Source organism: Paralichthys olivaceus, chromosome 8, assembly GCF_024713975.1.
Source record: "Paralichthys olivaceus isolate ysfri-2021 chromosome 8, ASM2471397v2, whole genome shotgun sequence".
Taxonomy (NCBI): Eukaryota; Metazoa; Chordata; class Actinopteri; order Pleuronectiformes; family Paralichthyidae; genus Paralichthys; species Paralichthys olivaceus.
The window spans coordinates 15,041,515-15,063,858 of record NC_091100.1 but is presented as its reverse complement, the minus strand read 5'-3'; the positions used below and the strand labels follow the sequence as shown (position 1 = coordinate 15,063,858).

Genomic DNA, 22,344 nt, shown 5'->3' with positions numbered 1-22,344 from the left:
CGATGAGGAAATGCGAGTGAACCTGCGGCGTGAGGAGCGAGAGAGACAGCTGGTCTGTGTGGTTCCTGCAGGGAGCGTCACCGATCACAAGCACCAGACAACACCGGAGAAAACAACCGGGATGTCAGGAGCGTGAAACCGGCGATCATGTGCCTTACTGGCGCCGCTTCGGTGCCAAAACAGCGGTGAAGGTTTGAGGAGAGAAGTAAAGAGGAGGAGGAGGAGGAGGGCAGACAGGCTCACAGACAGGCTCGCAGACAGGTGCGTCTCCTCAGCCGGTTTCGTGTATTCGCGGTCCCAGAGCGTGAAGGAGTCATGGATCCCCGCAAGGAGAACACGAGAAGAAAACAGCCCATGAAACCCAAGTCCACGACGCGGAAAGAGAAGAAATACAAGACGGGGAGGTTCATCCGGAGGAAATCGCTGCGATCTTTTGGGAATTTCATGGGAAGGATCCTGAAAACTTTGGGCACTTTGGCGCACTTCGGCAACGCGGAACCAGCGGACGCGGAGGACGACGACGGCGGCTTCGGGCAGAGCTCCTCTGCGGGCTTCAAAGACGACAGCCCGCAGGTCTCCAGGGATTCTGCCGCCGCAAAGAAGAGCTCCGCGGCGGCAGCCTCCTCCGCTCACGGCTCGGTGAAGGAGAGGCTGTCGTCATGCTACGGCGACAAGACCCCCGGGGTGCTGGGGCTGAAGAACCACGGAAACACCTGTTTCATGAACGCCGTGGTCCAGTGCCTCAGCAACACGGACCTGCTGGCCGAGTACCTGGGGCTGGAGCAGTACAGGTCGGACACGTGCCACGGGAAGGTGAACGGGGAAGCGCGGGGAGAGGAGCCGCAGAGCGCCCGTGGAGAGGTGACCGAGCAGCTGGCGTCGCTGGTTCGAGCGCTGTGGACGCTGGAGTACACGCCGCAGCTGTCTGTGGAGTTCAAGGTGAGGACGGAGGAGCCAGGGCTCTTACACCCTGGACTGAGTGTTGTCGATAGGCCGTGTGTTCGAATCTATCCATGCGTCTATAGAAGTAGCTGCTTTGACCGAGTTTAAGTTTCTGCTGTGACAAAGTTTAGTTGTTCACAACAAACTTTTCAATTATTTGCTCTACTACTACAGTAAAACTCATATGCAACTAATACTCAGCTTGTTGGTTGAAGGTAAGGCTCCATCTATATTCCCACCTGCAGCCTGATGGGCCCCATGCACCCAAGGGCCCAAGTTAGCTGTGTGTCAATGGGTTAACTGCACATTTGTCTGGATATATGCTTTATGTGTGGCTTTTTAAACCAAATTACTAGAATCTAATTGACACAGCAAACTTGTGACCAGCTAATATTCCAGCCAAAGAGGACAGGTGGGTGTCTGGGTCTCAAATCAATCAATCTGTAGTGTTGTGCTGTGTAGGCTGCACTCAACAGGTACCTGTCAGAAGCAAAGACATATGATACACACACACACACACACACACACTGGATATTGTCCTGAAATCCTCCTGAGGGAATGCATGTGAGCGTTGAGTTGCTCTGGACGCTTTTCCAGAGCTTTTCACACACCAGCCCCCCAAGTAAAAATTCTAATCAATGTCCGCGTGAACCCATGTGAGAATACAGCAGGGAAATGTGTGGAGAATTCACAGTGAGCAAGTGGTCACATTAATGACATTTCCAGCATGTGACGGATGCAAAACTGAAAGAAAGAGGACTACAGACATGTCAGGATGAAAAAGAGGAGCCATAAACACAGAAAGATTTTGGTGATAGAGGCAGATGCAGTTGTTAATGTGCTGTAAACAAAAATACGTGACTTCCACAGTGGAATGTATACCTTAGGTCTTGCCTCCTTCATGCTCTACCCAGCAGACACCCCTCACCTGAATATTCTGGGGATGACCCTGTTGTGAACACACAAAATCTCCGGCTGCCTTGCTCATATGTGAAAGCAAAGTTGGGATAACCTTCAGACCCAATAGTCTGAACCTTGTTGTGAGATGTCATCACCTTCAGACTAGATACTTACAGAATCTGCATGGATACTATTTGAAGAGTACAGTCATTAATGGCTGTAGTGCAACTTGTGTGTCCTCTGGGATTTGCAGAGTATGACCTACTATTAAAGTCTATACTGGCAAAACAAATATTTGAGGTGTGTGGTTCAGAGGGCAACGGTCAACCTGCGTGTCCCATAAATTTAGATCATGTGAAGGAGCAATAAAAAAAGAAACACCCAGCCACTTTACCTTATGGCTTCAACTTTGTATTCCTGTTGAAGCGGTGGTAGTTTAGTGTGTGCATGCCATGTGGTTACTTATTACACACCGGTCACAGTGTCTCCGCTTGATTCACCTGTTCAACAATGCAGTACTTCAGGTGGTTCGTCTGCATTCCTGGACTGTCATGTGGAGGACTGGGTGAGTCAAACTCCACTGTCAGTGCATGTGATAGCAGAGTGGAGGCTACACAAGTGCACCACCAGGAATTTAAATCAACATGTGGTCACACACTGAGCTCCAGAAGTCCTCTTGCTGCTGAAGTCAGTCATGGATGTTGTGAGCCAGAGCAGCTGCCCCCCCCCCCCCCCCCCCCCCCCCCCCCAGTCCTCCCCCCACGCTTGTTGTATGCCAGTCAACCAGCAGGATTATACCTCTTTCCAAAAATAATGCTGGTATGTGCAAGTTTTTTAAACGTGGGCAAACCTGCTAAAAATGGTGATTGACTCCTTTCCCATAGCTTGTAGAGGGGTTTGTGTTCATTTATTTTTTCTCCCCTTTGAGTCATATTCAGCATCAGAAATTCTCCAGAAACTGAGAAGCTCTGCCACCTTGCCGTCTTGCAAGTTTTGCACCTTGCATGATAACAAAGAAACAAGTCTTGCTGCACGTTGTTCCAAAGATAAAAAACAATGCAAAAGTACACAAAAGTTCATGGCTATTTATGCACTAGCGCCCAGAAGTTCAATGCGCAGACAAGGTGCAGTGTCAGCATCTGGATTGCCAGAGTAAAGTAGAAGAGAATAGCATGTTTACTCAGATGTCATGTTTCAATCACTGCCAAAGACAGCCAGAACTGATAAATAACCCGAGTCTTCTGCAGAGTCATTTGACCCTGGACTGAATTTCGCTTGTATCCTTTCCCATTGCAGACGAAAGCCAGATGTTGGTGGGTTTTTTGAATATGAAATCAAGGTCTTACTCACAATAAGATTTTGATAATGTTTCTGTGTCAGGATTAACTCTTGGTTCCAAAGCATGACTGAGCCCTGTTGACTTCTAAGACTTTTGGTGACAAAGTTAGAGATGTTCTGATACCGATACTAGCATCAGAAATGCCTCTGATATTTCCAAAAAAGCAGGGTCCGCACTGCCACTGGCAATTTTTAGATCCATGGAAAGGTAGTGATTTTCTTCTAGTGTAGCGTTAGCCAGAGCAAATTATTTCTGGCTGTATTTAACGCTGGGAAGTCCAAGAAGTAAAGTGGCGACGTGTACCGTATGCAAGACTTGAGTTCCGAAGGGTGAGACAAGTGTTGCCCAATACATCAGCAGTCTCATTAAGCATTTGAAGAACGATCTCACGAAACAGCATGAGGAGAGAAAAAAGGACATTTTCATCACACTGATGTCATATAGAGAGTAAATCTGAGAATCAGTGTGTTGGCCACCAACTTGAAGAAAACACTTGAGTATTAGCCCTTGAACTTAATGTCTGAAAGTGCGGCCCTGTATTCAAACAGAGATGTTCAATCTTTCCTCTTGTTTTGCTCTAATACCTCTCATCATAGCTGGATACAATAATAAAAAGAAAGCATGTCCTTCACTCCCCTTCTCTTGCCTCGCCCCACTGCAGCAACACAGTGATTTGTGTCTGCTCATCCCAGGGTGAAGCGGCAGAGAGGATGTTTACTGTATTAAGTGCATTCAGCCTGGAAAAGGGAGGATGCCCCCTGCTGAGATGCCTCCAATGGTGTGCACTCAGAGGAAGAGAGAAAAGAAAGAGGGAGGGTGAGACAGTGCTGGTAAACAAAGATTATTGTCCCTCCTGTGATCCTCACAAGACCCCACCTTGTCTGTAGTCTCATATCTTTGAGAGCCGATCATTATTCCAAAATGTATCCCCACTAACAGAGAAGCACTGGCCTGCAACTAAGTTGTATCTTTTCTAACTTTTGTTGGGAGGGGTCGGGATTAGGAATGAGTAGGAGTCATGAGCTCGTCAGTAGAATTCACAATGTCTCAGCCGAAGATACCAGACTGACCTCGGGCTTTTTTTTACAAAGAAGCAGTTAAGTCAGCATTTAAATGCTGGATTCATCCTCTTTTGACAAATCAATGAACTGTACAGCTTGTTTCAGACATGCACTTAAGTCCGGACATTTTCCTGGGGCTTGTGGGAAAGCAAATGTCTGTGTCAGTTGCTCCTGACATTTTGAGAGTGAGCCCATGTGAGAACACAGCGAGAAAATGTCCGGAGGACTCGCAGTGAGCAAGTGGGTGGGTTGATGTTTCTAATATGCGATAGGAGTAAAGGTTAAAAGAAAGAGGTGACACATTTCGATCCCATACCAAGTTTTTTAGGGCCAATATCACCAATACCCATATGTTTTTATTATTAAAACACAGGAAGCTACTAGCAAAATTATTTATTTTATCATTACAAATTATAGCACGTACATACATTTTTTTTTTAAATTAATAATATATTTAGCCATTTTCATATTTCTGGTTTGAGATAAATAATGTTTTTCAATTTCATTAAATAATTCATTTAGATAACAAGTTTCAATGGGTTGAATATGTTACTTCCATGTCTTACTATAGTCTGCTTTATTAAATCAGTCTGCTGAAGTAATGACAAATGATGACCATTACAGTTTGACTAATTCAGAATTCATATAATTCATTTCTATAGAGACTCTGTCATGTGTCGGGGGTCTGGGTGCTGCTGAGGCATCTCCCCCTCCTGCTCCCTACGTTTCTGCTGCAGCTTTGAGTATTCTTTGTTTTTTTTGTTTTAACACGCGCTTCTTTTTCATTCAACCATCACTGCATGTCGGGGTAAGCGGCAGGTCAGGGCGAGCACCGCAGTGAGCTGTGCGTGTCCTAAGTGTGTGTTGTCCGAGCAACACAATAGCAGCACACACACACAGACAGCGGAGAGGAGGAAAAGGAGGTTTACACCAGTCATGACATCATTATGTGTTTAGAGTGGACAGCGCTTTCCTTTATGCAAGGGTACAACATAGAAGAGAGAAACTGAAACAGATCCCTTTGTATAGATCCTATTGGCACCAGAATTGATTCTCAGAAGGAGTACGGAGGGACCGATCCGCCCACCTCTAACATACATGATGAAGATGTCAACTTGGAAAGACGAGAAGATTCAAAACCATTTGGTCATAACGGCCAATGCAGTGTAGATGTGCTGTTAACAACATGTGATTTCAGCAGCAGAATTAATACGTCATGTCCAGCCTCCTACTTGCTCTACCCCGGTGCCAGCCCTCGCCTGAATGTTCAGGACATTCCTCAGCACATCTGACCTGGACAATGTCCTACTTTGTTATTCATATGTGGAACTCGTGTCAGTGATGCTTTTGATTGTGCTCACCAGGAGTCACGCATGCTTTGGAGGCTTCAACCGAAACGCTGCTCATTCACCTTGAAGGAGGGGATGTCATATGTTGCTGAAGAGCATTGTGGTTCTGTTGTGTCGCGTCACTCTCACTGCTATCAACAGAGGTAGAGCAGAGTTTGGCAATATTCAATCAAATTGCGTTAATGCGAAGAAGGAGGCAGAGGAAGCGTTCGAACCTGGAGTGTGTGGTAGTGGATTTTTATTTCTGGTGTACATCTCCCTGGCTCTGTTGTGTGTCCCTGGCTCGAAACCCATTTATTTTGTCGTCATGATGATCGCACCTGCATCGTGTCAGCGTCAGACACGCCCACCGTCAAGAGTGAAAGCAACACGTACATGTAGTATGTTAGTCTTCCACTTTCACTCTGTTCTTCTCCGTAGGAAGAGCATGGAGTTGATGAGAAAAGACAAGGTTTAAAGCTCTGTGTCCCTCACCATGAATCTGTGAAGAAACATTCTCCCAGATGCATCTGTGCATACAAATGACAGTCATCAGCCCATCCGAGGTTCTGTATTTAAAGGTTACAATTTCCAACTCCGCCATCACTGCCTCGCTACAAATTTGATGCTGATTAGATCTGCAGGGATGAAGTGTCCTTTTATTAGTTGGTCCAACACTTGTCTACATCAATTTGACTTGACAACAGCGCAGGCTCATTCCATTTACTGCTTTACACTCCTGACCTAAAGGGTTTAACGACACTTAAACTACTTTAAGAAGTTGCAGCGAGGAGGCTGGATTCATCTTTTTCTGTTTTTACGCTTGACAGAATGCGGATCCGCGAGGCCCGAGGAGCTCAGCCCGGGAGGACGAAGCCTGGTGCTTTAAGTTGTCTTGTTTGTTCTGGAAGTGCAGGAAGTGTGTGACAGCGAGGCAGGGCGGCGAGAAGGATGGTGTGTTTGTCTTTTCTTGTCTCTGCTCTCCTTCAAGGACCACTTTTATTCTCACCCTCAGCGCTGAAAATGTATACACTGTCGACAGACGTGCATACAGACGTGGCAGATATCCCCCACCTGGACTCTGTGCTGAATTTGCACAGTGTGGTTGCCTTTCATTTCAGTATGATTGCAGCACTTTTCAGGGGAGCAGATGTGCGACTATTTTTTTGTTTTTTTAGATTTCAGCTGTGAAAACAGTATGAGGCCAGACGATCTATTGTGCACCTTCAAGCACCCAGCAGATATAATCATAATGGGTGTATTTTATGTTTGGCCAAAGACGTGCAGCAGGATCTATGTCCCAGCTGTTGAAAAGAATGTGAAGTGATAATACTTAGAACGGTTCATCTCACACATAGAAAGCACAACTTACTGTAACAGAGCCACGATACGCTGTTTGGGAAGCAGCATGTATTCCCACAACTCAACGAGCTGCACTCCATTATACCTACAACGCTGTGACAAAAAGCAATGAAGAGACACAAGAAGAAGTGCGTGTCTGTGCTGTATCTGGGTAAGAACTACAATAAGAGATTTTCCACCAGGTTTCGTTCCCTCCCGTGATTTATGTACCAGGCCTGAATGATGCGGCCTGGGAGGCCTCTGGAATGAATCAATCTTTAATGTTCTGGGGTGCGAGACTGTGATCACTGAATCACGGAGGAGGGTCTGGATGATTTTGCCGCTCTATCTCATTGACTGGAAGCACATTGGAATGTAAGATGTAGTCATACAGCTCTTAATAGCCGACAGATACAATCCTCCTCACTGTTTTAGTAATGTTTGCGACTAAAATTAAAACACAACCTTCTTGGTGGAGGTAATAATTTGTGTATTTGCTCAAAGCTATAAAGCCAACTTCAAACAAGGACAGACCTCACGGAATGAGGATTTGTGCCTGGATGCTGGACAGATATATTCACCCCAGCTGTGTAAAATGTGGGCCCTGAAAAATCCTAGATGTGCCCCTGAGCTTCCTCTCAGCTGTGAATCCTCCGAGTATGAATTTCTCACTGTCAGCAGAGCCTGGGGAGCCCTCCCTGGGCTGCGAGCCATTCAGAGGTGATTACTTCCGTCACATCTCATCCCTTCTTATTTCTCACTGATCGCCAATAAATCCTAAGCTAGGGGGACATCTGCGGACAAGCTAGGGTTTGTTCGGGGTTGAGGAACCGACCCCTTTTTATTTCCAAACTCCTCCCAAAATGTAGTGTTGAGATTTGACATCAGAAATACCTGCTTGTTCTGGTGGGGAATCCAGTGTGGCCTCGCACAACAGAGGAGGGAGAAGGATGATTTAGCTTAGACTTGGAAAGATGGTAAAAGGAGGACAGGTGCTTCACTGCTAAGACAGCTCCTGCTCATCTCTTTTTTTTCGTGTGTGATTGTGTGAGTGTGCACGTGTGGATTTTCCAGGGGTAGCCGGGCTGACAGGAGCTCAGTTGGGACTGATTAGCGCAGAGAATGTTTCTTGTATGATAGAGAGAAAAGAAAAAGGGAGATAATAGAAAGAGGGGGGGAAAGAAAGAGGACAGTGAGGTTGTGTGTGAGGGGGAGGATGAGATAGATGAAACACAGCATGAGGGTAGAAACAGTGGTGTAAGTGGAGGCTGTAAGTGATGACTGCCCTGCGTCCGGTCCGCGCCGACAGTAAAGGTGAGTCGGCAACATTGGGCCCGCTGAAAAATGAAGCGGTAAATGGAGCAGCCAGTAATGACAGATTCTATCCAGCTTCATTCCAGCCTCACCTGTGGGGTGGGGAAATGGGTGGTGTGTTTGGAAAAACAAGAAGAGAGTGTGTGCAGTTTCTCTTAAGGTTGTACCCTGTCATAATATGTCAATATCACCCGCCGTCTGCCTCTGAGGAATCCATCTAGCCAGGCCTGTTTGGCAGGCAGCACCACGATGAGGTGAGCTGCTGGAAATGAGGTTTTTTTTTTGTTTTAGGGAGAGAGGTAGAGCGAGTGAGAGGAGGGTCGGTAGCTGGGTTGATGTATGTTTATGGTAAGTCTCCAGCCCCCCAGCGTGCTGATCCGTCATTGTTTACAGAGCAGGAGGACGGATGTGTGGAGGAGGGCACGAGGAGGTAATGGTGTGAGGTGAAGCAAAGGTAAGCGAGATAGGACAGCGACACAGACATCTGTGTGTGGACACAGGGGAGGTCGCCAGAGTGCAGCCCTGCCCCTCAGCCGACCGCTGGGAGGTCATGACCTCCTGCTGCAGAGGCTGCGCAGGTTTATAGCTGTGTTTTGTCTTCCTGTCATCTTTATCTCCAATGCCTATCTCTGTTTGTGGGAACGTTGCATTTCTGTGATTGTTTTGTTTTGTCCCCTTTGTCAGAAATCCCCTTAAATCAGACCCAGAACTCCGGTGTTCATTTGTGTCCAGGTCTGCTCTGGACTAAGCTTTTTACTGGGTCCATAAAAGTCAAATCTTTGAAGGAATTAGGCATCTACAGTGATTATTAAATTCAAAAAGGGGATCATCAAGTGAAAAATGATGTCTGTAAATAGAGGCCAACATCTTAGTAGTACATTAGTATCAGCGTTTATTGCTGCTTTCAGACATGCACTGAACGTTTGAGATCCTCTGCAGATTACATGTACGTGTGAACACACGTCTGACTAAGTATCTGCTGACTGCTCCGTCTGGCCCCCTAGTATGAAGTTGGCAGAAGTCCATTTGATAACACAGCAGGACATCTTCTGCAGGTTTCACTGTGATCGAGTTGGGCGGGTCGATAACGCTTCTAAAACATGACAGACGCAAAAATGAAAACAACTAAAAGGAAAACAAATATATGCAGGTGAAAAAGCTGTCACACGTAGAAGACACCGACAAAAACATTGGGAGAGTTTTTGGTAATAAGATCCGACGGCAGTGACGATGTGTTGTAAACACAACCATGTGATCGCCGCAGCAGACTTAAAACGTTTTGTTCCTGCCTGCTGCACCACCCCTCGCTTGAATCCTGTGGAGGATTTATTGCTGTTGTGAACCCTTCTCTGTAGCGAACCCCCCCCCCGCTGTGTTGTACATATGAGAAAAGCAAACTGCAGAGAAAATCCACATCCAGTTCTCCAAGGATCCTCTGCAGGACATGTCTGAAAACAGCATGTGTTTGCTCATATCTTTAACTTGAAAGCTTGTATTTACAGAACAAACAATGCAGAAAATATGCGCATTATATTTAGCTCCCAAATTCTATATCGGTCCGGCTCTAATTTCTACCCATTTGCTTTGACCTTAACATTTCAGTTATACCAAAACTTTGGAGACCAAGCCCAGTTATTCTCTGTGACTGTTTCTAACACAATTTGGTTTTGATGGACTTAGAGGCATCAACGGTTATTGTAAGTGAAAAATTGTGTCAACCTTTTCTTCTGAAATCTATTTGTGTGAAATAAAGTAAAATGGCACACAGCCTTGTTTCAGATATTCCAATTTGATGAAGAATAAAATCAATAAATGAAAGACAGGACACATCAAGCCAGAGTGAACTAAGTGAAATGCTGCCTCCACCCAATCGATCAGGTGTGGGCTGAGGTCCTTTGGTCTAGACTGATCAATAGTTCTTACAAAACATTCTTTGCTCCTTCAAGTTGACCCTTCTGCTCGCCTTTATCCTCTCCTCTACCACTGCTCAAGTGTTTGCTCAACAAACACTTAAGATCCCACCAGAGCTGTGCTCAGGTCAGCCTTGAACACTGCCAGTGTTTGCAGAGGAACTCAGTATGTCAACCTGTTTGCTACTTTACATTTTGGATCTCCCCCTTTTCTCAGTATCAAGAACTTTCTTTCTTTCATTTCTCCCTTTACAAGAAATCAATACAAGAAACACTTGCTTGGAAATACAACTTTGCCACTTCATTTCAACTTTTAAGGTGCCTTTGAGAGTGTGTGGTACATTTCACCAGAGATCTTTATGGATCCTAGAGTGAGCACAAGGCAAATAACACACACACACACACACTATATAATATTGCAGCAGTATTGGGTATTGGCTTCACAGAAAAGGGATGTGAAAAAAAAACTACTTGAGATCAGGGCCACCTCCTTGTCATGATGTCCTAACCTCTCAATGTCGTCAGGTTCCTGTGTCCAGACGCACCCAGGCCCTCATAACTCTGGATAGTCCCCCTCGCCACCTCTCTTGTCCTTCGTCTTTTCACCCCTCCCATTTTCTTTGAAGCTTTGAATTATGTTGCTGCCTCTGTTTTCTCACTTTTCATTCCTGGGCCAAGCCACAACTGCTCCATCCCCTCAGTGCACTGACAGCAAAAACACTCACAGGTCTTTCTGTTGAACCTCCGCCAGCATTCCCTCCCTCACACCACCGCTCCCTCTCTCCATCTGTCCCTCATCCCTCGTCATTGCTTCCTCATAGTGATGAAGCTCATTAGCGGGCCGTCTCTGTCAGCTGTATGTATGTGTGAAGGCGCGGTGGCGACGGGGGGTCACCACAATGTTTATATTTAGATACAGGGATAGTGCAAGTATAATGTGGTGATTTTTAATGAGATGTGGAGCAGAGCCTGGATCATGTCAGTCACACACAGAGAGGGAGAGTGATGCAAAGGCTGAGAAGTATCCACCCCTGTGTGTGTGTGTGTGTGTGTGTGTGTGTGTGTGTGTGTGTGTGTGTGTGTGTGTGTGTGTGTGTGTGTGTGTGTGTGTGTGTGTGTGTGTGTGTGTGTGTGTGTTCCGTTTGCACTGTTATTTGTTTAGTTTGTCAGTTTCCCTGTCTGAATCACAAACTCACAACTCTCTCCTCATAATTGAATTAGATACTGGCAGTTTTTTTTATTTCTCATAACACAGCATATTCAGGTTTTTACAGCATTTCCTCTGTATGAGTGATGCATATGTTAAGAGAACTATTTCTTCACATTCAGCAACAGAAATTATGTGTCTGATTTTGTTTTCTGATACTGGTAGGCTGCCAGAAATAACTGTATATGTATTTAAATAATAGAAAATGAAGAAATGTAAGAGCAGCAGATTGGATTTGGTCACTTTTCTTATTATGAACGGAGCAATCTGCCTCAGTCTTACATGTTTGTGTCTTGTATTTCCTTAAAAAAGTAAAACTCTACTGAATGTGAGTTTCTAAAAGAATGTTTTCTGACCAAGAGACCATTGAAACTTACTGTGTCTCTCTCTGCAGACTATGAGTAGATGCAACAACATAGGTAGGGTCTTAAAAAGTCTAAAATTCAATCTGAATTTTAGGCCTTGAATACTTCAAAATATGGTCATAAATAGAACCTTATAAGTCAACATTCATTTAACGTCCATCGCACTTTAAAAATAATTTCTTAAGAGAAATGTTTTGGCGGCATCAGTGTCTTTGTTGTAGTTCTTTCTAGATACAGATATTCACATGATGGAATAAAACTACAGATGTGACCTGCTGTATGTGGAACTGAGTCTACTAACACCTCAATCAGAATTGATCTCAGTCCACTGGGTTTGGCTTTGGTAAAGTCATTGAGGGTTTTTTTTTCTAATAGGCTAATTCACCCTATTTTCAATTAAGGTGAAATGTAAGACTGTGTGTGAGACTCATGGCCTCAGATGACTGTGACCAAGTGTCTGAATGTGAGTCTTGAAATTCATTCAATATGGCTTTAAAAAGTCCTAAGTTATTTGAAACTAAGCAGAAAACCTGTTATTGCAGCATTATACATTTAGAGGTTTAGCTACACTAACTGAGAGAACAGTAAAATATTAATTTGCAACTGATTGCATAAAATATATATATGCCAGATACAGTAACCACCTGACATAGACATCAGTGATGTTTCATGTGATGGTGAGCTTGTTTTTAAGGAAGGACGTCAATATTTCATACTTTTGAAATGACCTAAAGTGACAGATTAATTATGATTTCTCTCCCCTCCTCAGAGCATTGTGGCCAAATACGGCTCTCAGTTTCGTGGAAACTCTCAGCACGACGCCCTGGAGTTCCTCCTCTGGCTTCTGGACAGTGTTCACGAAGATGCCAGTTCCAGCCTCAACAACAACAACAGCAGCAGCAGCAACAGCAACAGCAAGGCCAAAGCCATCGCCAAGGTGAGTGCACAGTGCTGGAGATCACTGCCCTGACTGGTTTAAAATGTTGATGTGATGAGTGACTGGGCTCAAGGATTCCTCATAAAACATAATTCTTCTTCTGCTGGTTTGTTTTTGATATTTTATTAATTTCTTGTAATTATGTCTGACCTGATCTGTGGGTGTAACGCACGGGCACGCACACTTCCCCAACTAAAGCTTTCTGTCTTTACTGCCTGCACAAATTATTTTACAGACACCTTGCAAGACAGCAGATGCCATTAAGATCCAGCTTAAGTTGCAGAACCATGTGAGACCATTGTTGGATTGTATGATGGCAGACACCCCCCTGCCTATTTGTTCCATTCTAGTCAAAGAATTCACTTCTATTCACTTCTTATGTTTGGAAAAGAAGAGTTTTTTTCAGTGGGTACTCCAGATATGACAGTAACTCCAACTGGTCTGACATGAACCATGAGTGCCGTGACTCCTGCAGTGGGGAGGAGGCATGTGGCTGTTCCCTGTCTCTGTCCCTGATACGGGACATTCACCTGGCAACCTTTTACTTGGGACTGAGCCAGGACTGGAATTGGCTTGGTGAGAGCGAATGAAGGGCAGACACATCATGACTGAGCTGATGACTTTTTATCATGACTGGAGTCTGACATGAACACTTGCCAAGGAAAAAAAAAAAGCCAGTCAAATCTTGTCTTGTCTTTTCCTCTGTTTGCTCTGTTTATTCTCTCTGACAATAAGACGATCCACTCATTTCATATCTGCCCTTTACTAGCTGTCTGTTCCCTGTTACTCGTTATTGGAGTTGATACGCAAAGTAGCAGAAACTTACAATAATATGTATTGTCCTGAAGATGCAGTGATGAGTGTGAGAAAGTTGTAAATTAAAATATTTTAGTTTATTATGCTAGAAATCAAATATTATATAAATGCTCACTTATATATGTTTTTTTTTCATGAATTTCAATTTCTTCAGTGATGTTTGTCTTACCTGAAGTCGGAAGGAGTTCTCTGGTATTAAAACACGTGTTTGTGTGCACATTACAATATAAAATACTTAATGTGGACACCTGCTGTGATCCACTCCTACTGTGACTAACCCTTTGAGTTTAGTTACATTTGTGAAGTATCGTCTTGTTTCTCCTCATTTTACAAGAGTTCTGGTTAGAGCTGCTGGTTCTGCCTCCTGTCAGCCCTACATCCCCATTAGTTAATGTGGTGAGCTGAATTGTCACTGTGCTGCCGCCCAGCTCCCCCTCTGACAGCAGCACTAATAGAGGCAGCCTTTATGCCACATAAAGAGCTTAGGGCTGTGGCTCTCATTAGACTGCCAGTGAATCATGGTATCATAAAGCCGGCTTTCCTCGGTGGCTGCTACGAGGCAGAGAAGAAGAAAACCACTGGCTTTTTCACACCAGGAGGGAACATGTCTGATTTTCTGAAATGAAAGGCTCGCCCCCTTTTTCCCACAAATTGATTTCATTCTTGTAGCACAGTGCGCTCTTGCTTATACTGCTGATGTAATATGAAAACCTTGGAGCTCCAGCTTTGGAGATTACACGCTCCTCTATGGGTTTAGAAAAGCGAGTAACCTCATCTGTGCATCTTCAGAAGCAGTTATAAAAAGCATTCAAACACAATGACACACACAACTGCCTGGTCTGCTGACTGTTTGGATGCTTCACTCAGTCCGTTGTAGTGGTGCATACAGTTGGCTGAAACCAGGCTCATTTTTTAAGGTGCTTTTACAACCTACTGTGTGTGGTGAGGACCCTCTGACTTTTCAGGTTAGTCCAAACTAAAATAACAGGTGGTTTGGACCAGTTTTAGTCAAAAATAGTTGGTCTTTGTCCACTGCAAAATGAAACGGTTCATTAATTTTCTTCATTCAGAAAGGCCTCTCCCTGCCGAATCACAGAATGCCAACATCAGTCACACGCCCATCTACAAACCAATCAATGTCGAGTGTAGGTAGGCGCAGCCCATGTAGCTGATGATGGCAGGGCGTCATACAAAAGGCTTTATTCCGCTCTGTAAATTGGAAAAGTGAAACCAAACCTATGTGACAAAGACACAAACCTTGGTTTGGACCTTGTTCCAAACATCCAGTTGTGAAAATGCACTTAAACTGTAACTGACTTGTCTTTATCTCCTACTCTGTGATAAGTGGTTAGACATTCAACACTGAATTCAATCCCTGACCTGGACGACACATGATGCAGCTGTCAGTATTGTTATTTCTTTGTTATTGCTGTTATTGTTATTCTGCTCACTCTCTTTCCCTTGAAGTTTCAAAGCCGTACAGTTTGTGATCCGTGTCTGACGCAGGAGGTGGCTGACATTCGTTGACCCTCTCAGTCAAACTGGAAATGAGGTATTAGACAAGAAATCCAAATATTTAGGGACAGGAATTAAAAAAAAGAAAGAAAGAAAGACCCTGATTCCTCACTCTGCTTATCCTTCATCAAAAAGTTTTTGCAGAAGTCCTCCTGTTCATGTTCAAACTAAAAGTAGGTGAAAGACTGTGGATCCTGTACCAGTCGGATGACAATAGAAGTCTTCTGGCAGGGCAGCAGGACAGACGTAAAGTAAGACGGGAGTGGTGGCTCAGTCGGGTAGTCGAGGGAGAGGGAGGCTGGAAAGTGACTTTGATTTCTTTGTCTGTCACCGAAGCCTCAGGAACAGACGTCTAGGATGACACAGGTCATGCTGAGCTGACAGACAGTTACCAGCGTCAACAGTGAAGCTGTCTATTTCACAGACATTTAGTGAATGGCACCTTGGCCTTCACCTCATCCTCACACTGACCCACCCACACTGACTTCTGTTTCTTATGCAAACTCCTGACAAGTCTGACCAATTTAAAATGGATCACGATTGGTCGAATGTGTGTCTCAGTGGGACCTCGATGCTGTGGCTTCTTCCCAGAGCACTACTGTGCAGACTTTGGCTCCATATGTGCAAGATGGCAGACTCCATTACTTTGTTTTGTGACTCTGCTCGTGCTGCTGAAATGTGAAAATGAACCGAATGGGTTAAACTTGTATTTAAAAGGATTAAATAGACAATGTGGCCAGTGGACAAGTTATGTAACTGGAGTGTGTCTGTATGAACCTGTAACACTGATAACAGCTGCAGCCCTTATTTTACAACATATGCATCGCCTTCCTCTGCCACACTGTCTTCACAATTTAACACCCTCCGTCTCTAATGTTCGACATTTTTGCTGCCCCGTTATTCTCTGGAGAACGGATGTAATGAGTTCCTCTTAGCGCAAATGCACATTCACGTTTGTGTTTTACTATTTCACTCAAGGCTACATGGTACATTGACTGTCAGGAAAACGTGAACATATGTTGTTTAGTTATGCAGTTTTAGTGCATCTTAAACACACTGGTTCATCTCAGAGCAACTTGTGAGGTAGATGTATTGTATATGTTGGATGAAAAGAAATGTCACATTGATTTTAACTAGATACTGACATAGTACGGACATGGCTGTGTTATATATGGTCTGGATCTGTGGTGTTTTGGACTGCATTATATCGTAATTGTATATATACACAACTTTGCAGGAAGCTGTATTGTCATGGTTACCTTCACTAAGGAGGTTGTTTTTATCTGTGTTTGTTAGTTACCAAGGTTACCGAAGGAATTACCTTCAAACTTGGTGGAAATGATGTGTTCTGAGTCAGGGAAGAAGCCTTTATATTTTGGTGCGGATCCTAATAAAGGGGCGGATCCAGGATTTTTCTCTTTAAAGTTTAGAGAGAATTTTTTCAATATTTTCACAGATATCTCAGAGAATATTTCATGAACTTGATGATATTAATGACGTTTCTAGTTTTGGTCCACATGCAAATAAAGATCTGGATCTGGTGAAGTTAAACATGGTTTCATTCGGGGACTGTTGGATCTGGGCGGAGGTATGTGCTTTACTGAGTTCCATCCTATGAAGACATGCTGAAAGGGCCACCAGGGTCACAATCCTTGTTTGTGCAGCGCACCTGATCTACGAGCAGCGTGACCAGTCCAGCGGCTTCACCCAAGTGACATTACATAACACAAGAGTGAACACACGAAGGCAGCTCAGTAATGTTAATCCTGCTTCCAATGGGACCTCGGTAAACTTGCTTCTCGCTTCACTGGCATCACATCAGCAGCATACTTCACCGGCCATGAGGGGACCACATTAAAGTCGTGGTGTTGTGCACCATTACGTCTCAAATCATTATTCTTTTTTCACTGTCAGTGATAGATGAGCGGCAGTTGCGAGAGTCATTCAAGTATATAAGAAAAACAAGCATTTACTGAAAAGCTTGAATCACATGTTGCCAAAATGGTAGATTTGGTCTTTCAGCAAGTGCTTGAAAAGACGGAGGAAAAGTTTCATCTTTCATCTCACCCTATATGGATAATGGTGGCGTAGGAGGTTTGCCAATGCAACTCCAATGCTAAAGTATTATATATGCATTATTCTATTTTAAATAGTGGTCTGCTTTTTTGCCCCAGGAGGGAGACTTTGAAAATCAGTCAGTTGCAATCTTCCACTACAAGTACCCACTGCAATAGCCCCTGAAGAGCAGGCTTGAGTAGGGGAGATTGGATAAGGCAGTTAGAGAGAATCACAAATTATAGAACTTGAGAGATGGAGGTAAAACACAAGAAGTCAGTGAGCGGACAATAGACGCAAAAAACACTTGGGGTAAGTGTTTTCAAAATAAAATAGGAAATAACTACAAAGAATCCAAGTGGGATGTCACAGATGTTGTCCAGGGTGCCAGATGTAAATGATGGAGATGAATCAGCCAACATGCAGGTTGGCAGAAAGGTTTATGGTCCTTTATAGTGTCTCCATCATCTGTGCCAGTCATCAGGAAACTAATGATCTGATATCATATATACCTTCCTGGTTTTAGACAAAAACATTATTACAATTGATGTAAAGTTTGAACCGGTCTGTTGGCTCTGCTCATTTTAACGAAAACTGTGACAATGAGTTTAGAACTTTGAAGAGGCGTTTTGGCTCAACATAAAAAAACAGCTTCTAAATCATTTCTGTTACAGAATGACATTAACACTGTTGGTATGAAATAATGCAAATGTTCCATAAATATTTCAAGCATAATAAGTAATTCAATAACCTACCCCCCCCCCCCCCCCCCCCCAGAGAGTATAGCTGTCAAAAAGTCTGCATTCATATTTTACACATAAATCAGAGATCATGTTTTTAAAATGTCTCTTAACTCATTAGAACTTGAGAACAAACTACAGATTAAATAATTAGTGGCATTAGTGTTTGACTAATTACCAACAGACCGACTAATGCCAGGATCAGACTTTACAACATTTTTTGTCTTTTGGAGATGTGATTATGTGAGATTAGATGATCTTAGTCATAAATGACGATCTGAATCAAATTTGAACTCGTACCACGACAATGTCACAGACTGAAATTGTGACGTGAAAGTTTATTGTTGAAACACTGTGAGACTTTCCTGATGGTGCATAAAACAAGCATTTGTTGCACCTGATGCTCTTTTTCCTTCCTGACACCCTGCGTCTGATGGGTCAGGCCATTATTACCTTGAGCCTGGCATTTCATTTTGAAGTTATGTAGCAACATCTTTGGCTACATCGGTCCTTCTTGTGTGAGGCCTTTAGTTGCCCTCACCCTCTCGCCGCTCAGTCTCTCTCTCTCCCACAGGTGACATCAAAGCGGTGGTAACCTCTGCCACAGCTACCACCCCACACTCGGCCAGAAACTGGATTTTAAGTGAAAGTGACATTTCTGAGATGCCATAAATTCCTTCTGACAGAGAGGGAGTGTGAAGGTTCCTGAAAGAGACATCTTTCTTTTTGATGCGTTTTTCAAAGAGCGTTTCTGTTGCAGTAATTGGGGAAGAATGTTTGATGTTGGAAAAGAAATCATAAAGCTTGTTGTTGCAGCGTTGGCTTCTTTTTAGCACTTCAGGCCTTCACCACACACACTCAGTTTTCAGCTGTTATTATATGTATGGCTGAATTTCTGGAGAAAACGTTCTGGACAGAATAGACAGGGTCAGTTAATTCCCATGTGTTATCCTACCCCTCTAATGGGGGGTAGAAACTTTTGACATCAGCCTCTTCCTCTGCTTTTTGAAACTTTTGCTTTCTCTTTCTTGCCACGGCTTCATCCATAATTTACTCTCCCTGTTCAAGTGTCTTTTTAAAGCCTCTTTCATGATGTAATGTCTCGATCTATCAGCTAGTGAGAGATGAATGAATGAGTAGGCCCTTCTCCTTCCTCTGTCACTCTCGCTCCCCATCCACTCCCATCAACTCTCTTCGACTGTGTGCAGAGATATGAGACGGATTGTCTGGAGGGTTTTGTGCTGCAGTGCGTATTGAGATGAAAACAAAGTTGTTGACTTTGCATTTTGAGTGAGAAGTTGCTCTGAGATCTCCTCAGTATTCCTTTGTGTCACCTCTGAATTGACACCACACACGGCCTAAACATTGCTGCCTGTTTATAAAAACCCTGACCGCTCAGGAAACGTTTCACATTGTCTCATCTTTAGAAATTCACTAAAGGAAATTAAAAGAAGTTAAAAGTTAAAAGATATAATGTGTCAGATTAAGGAGGAAATAGGAGGCTGTCTTTCAGTATGCTTACACATCCAGTGCTCATACAGAATTCAGGCTCTGTTTTCACTGACTTTTCTTTTGAAAGATATCTGTTAGAATGCGGGATGATAAGTAAGAAAGTAAGCAAGGATGGGAGAAAGGAGACTGTTCTATTCACTGTGAGAGTGTTAATGAGGTGAGAATGGAGATCCTCCTGGACATAGAACCAAAAATAGACTTGGTTCGTCCATGGTAGATTGCTGAAAGTCATCACGCGGCATTGTGACGACTTACTGATATGATATCAATGAAAGTTAGTCCCTAAGATGTGTCACTGTTAAATTTGTTGCAACTGTAGAAGCCTTCAGTTCTTTAGTAGAGTTTATAGTGGTGTTACATCATTGGGGGTTTTCTCCCATGTACTTTCTTTAAAAAGTCAGTAGTTTGCAGAGAACATGCAAACACACAACAGCCAGTGATGATGTGCATCTGCCATTATTAAGTCACAGCTGGTGCTGCAAACCACTACCAGTATGTTTGTTATTTTAACCAGTGACAGTGACGCTTTGCACCATTAACAATGAGATGCTACAACTGAATTGTCAATGGTTTTTAGCTTTGGGGCTCAGTAAACCTGTTCATACGTTTTGCTTCTATCCACCCAATGACTGCAAGTTCAATTTCTTTGCTTTATCTCTTGCTCTGGTTCAGTCTCCACCAATTCTTGAAGGAAATATTTGTCTCTTTAGCTGTTAAATGCTAAACTGTGTTCAGCAGATGATATCTGGTTTTATGTGTCTGGGTAGATAGTGTACAGTGTGCTTATTCTGTTGTCTTTTTTTTTTTTTTTGCTATTCCCAGCTTTGCCTGAATTCTCAAAATTCAAACTATAGACCAGGAACAATGAAGTCATTAGTCCTCTTTAAATTACATATATGTTAAGCAGCCTTCCAAGACTGCATAAAAGCTATGTCCCAAATCAGGGGCTGCATCTGAAGACTGATTGCATCACAGTGGCACAACTAGGCTGTCCCGTTTCGAAGGCTCCTTCAAATCTAGCCATGAGCTGGTGATGCATATAGGAAATGCTCTGTTGACCAGACTTTCTGATTCTGGTTCAGCCTCCATGGACTATTGGTCTACGTAGGCCAGGCCTTCATACACTGGCCCATGATTTTGGACTTATACACAAAACGGGTCACTTATCAGGGTAAGCTCAAAATATTACAACCCTGGCTTTAAAACAACCTTATCCAAATCAGAATCACACACACACACACACACACACACACACACACACACACACACATCTCTAGAAGGAATGTTTTTGACGTTGTGCTAATGTTGACTAAAAATCTGGTTGGACCTGTTTAGCCTGACAGAAGGAGTCACAGAAACGCTGCATGACGTTTCTGTGCAGTATACTATGAGCAATAGGTGTAGGAACCTGAGTAGTCAGAGCTTGCGGGTCAAGGGATCTGTATGTATAGTGACCCCCCCACTCAGCTGTTGAGCAGCCCAACAGAGGTGTGCTGCGACTGAAATGCCATCCTGCGGGATGTTATGAAAAATTAATTATTTCCTCTCAGGGGGTGGGAAGCAGTTGCGCAGAGAGAGATGGACACAGAGGAGATCCATAAGTGGCAGCAGCAGCAGCACAGCAATTGATTCATGCTTAGGAGATGGTAGCGTGAGCATCCTACTGACAACCTCCTGTCCTCGCTTCCTTCATGTCATACTGGTGCGTGTGTGTGTGTCTGTCTGTCTGTCTGTGTGTGTTCATGTGTGTCGGCGGGCAGAAGAGATTTTAGGATGAGCTTTTAAAACCCTCTCTTCCCTCGCATGTTTGACAAGAGCAGACAGAGTTGTCCTCGCCTGCTCTTTTCCTTTAACTTGTAATTTTCCAACTCATCCTCTTTGAGGTCAGGAACATGCTTTTTAGAAATGTTTATCTATACTTTTAGCTCATTTACCAGTGTACACACACACACACACACACTCATGCAGGCACTTGACCAAAGTACGGTAACTCAAGGTGGGCATCACAGGCACTGCCACCAACCTGCAGGTGGACATTCACTGCAAAAGGCTTTTAATGGATCCCACTATGTGAATGAAATATTCAGGACATATTTTAGGAAATATTTCATTAAATACATTAATATTTCAAAGGATGTCCCTCTTTAAATAGTTCAAGAACATCTGAAAGATAAACTTCTATCTATACCGAAAGAGAGAGAGAATTCAAGTGAAAGACACACTGAGAGAGTTGTGAGAGATGAAGATGAGGGTGGTTTGAGGACTGTGGGAAGTTCGTGGAAGTTAGACTCGTGCTGTAAGTGCTGCAGAAATCGACTCTCACGTTCAGAGCATAAAATAAGTCTGTTTCAAAAGAGCTCTGCACAGACGTTGAATTTAATAGCCTTCACGTTGCATAATTTTATATCCTTTTAAAGATGTGGAAGCAATTTCTAGGTCTCCCAGTGGATTAGAAAAGTTTGTATAGAGACTGTAACGGCCCTGGGGAAAAACAAATTGTCTTACTCTTTTGTACACAAACACTCTAAAGGGAGTACATAATCTGAGTTGTTGTGCTTCAATTCTATGGAAGCATGATTTGTGTGTGAATGTGTTGTGCATGCATTGTTGTGCAGCTACCGTAGCAAAAACAGCATCTGTCTTTGATTTATGATAATTGTTCAACTGTTTCTTGTCTGAGGATGGATGTCAGATAAAGTTCTCACAAAACTAAGAAAAAACAAACAAACGTTATTTTCCATATTGCCAACAAATCCACTGAGAAGTCCAAAACAATCATTTTTTTGAGTTTTTCAACAAAAATAAATTCTCAGAGTTCATGTGTATTGTAATAAAGACACATATTAGTAAACAGAGTAGTTTATTGATGTGTGTTATTTAGACAAAAATGGGGCTCGATGTTTGAGAGTAGGATATCATCAGGCTCTGGCTACACAGAGATAATACTAAGTAGGATCAATTCATTGTTTTTGATATAGAAATCTACCAAATCCACATAATCCATTTAAAGACATCATAATTCTGCTGCAGTTTTCTGTGGTTCAGTAGCAAAGTGCAGGTCA

The 22,344-nt window shown here is 43.4% G+C and overlaps 1 protein-coding gene across 1 annotated transcript in view; it reads left to right on the top strand.

Moving 5' to 3' along the window:
• The first annotated feature begins 7 nt into the window (after positions 1–7).
• Positions 8–22,344, top strand: part of usp43a (ubiquitin specific peptidase 43a) — a 91,508-nt gene continuing 69,171 nt past the window's right edge. Inside the window, exons 1-2 of the mRNA XM_020084375.2 lie at positions 8–939; positions 12,477–12,644. Coding sequence (XP_019939934.2) covers positions 316–939; positions 12,477–12,644 — 792 coding nt within the window. The 5' untranslated portion in view covers positions 8–315. The remainder of the gene's footprint in view (positions 940–12,476; positions 12,645–22,344) is intronic.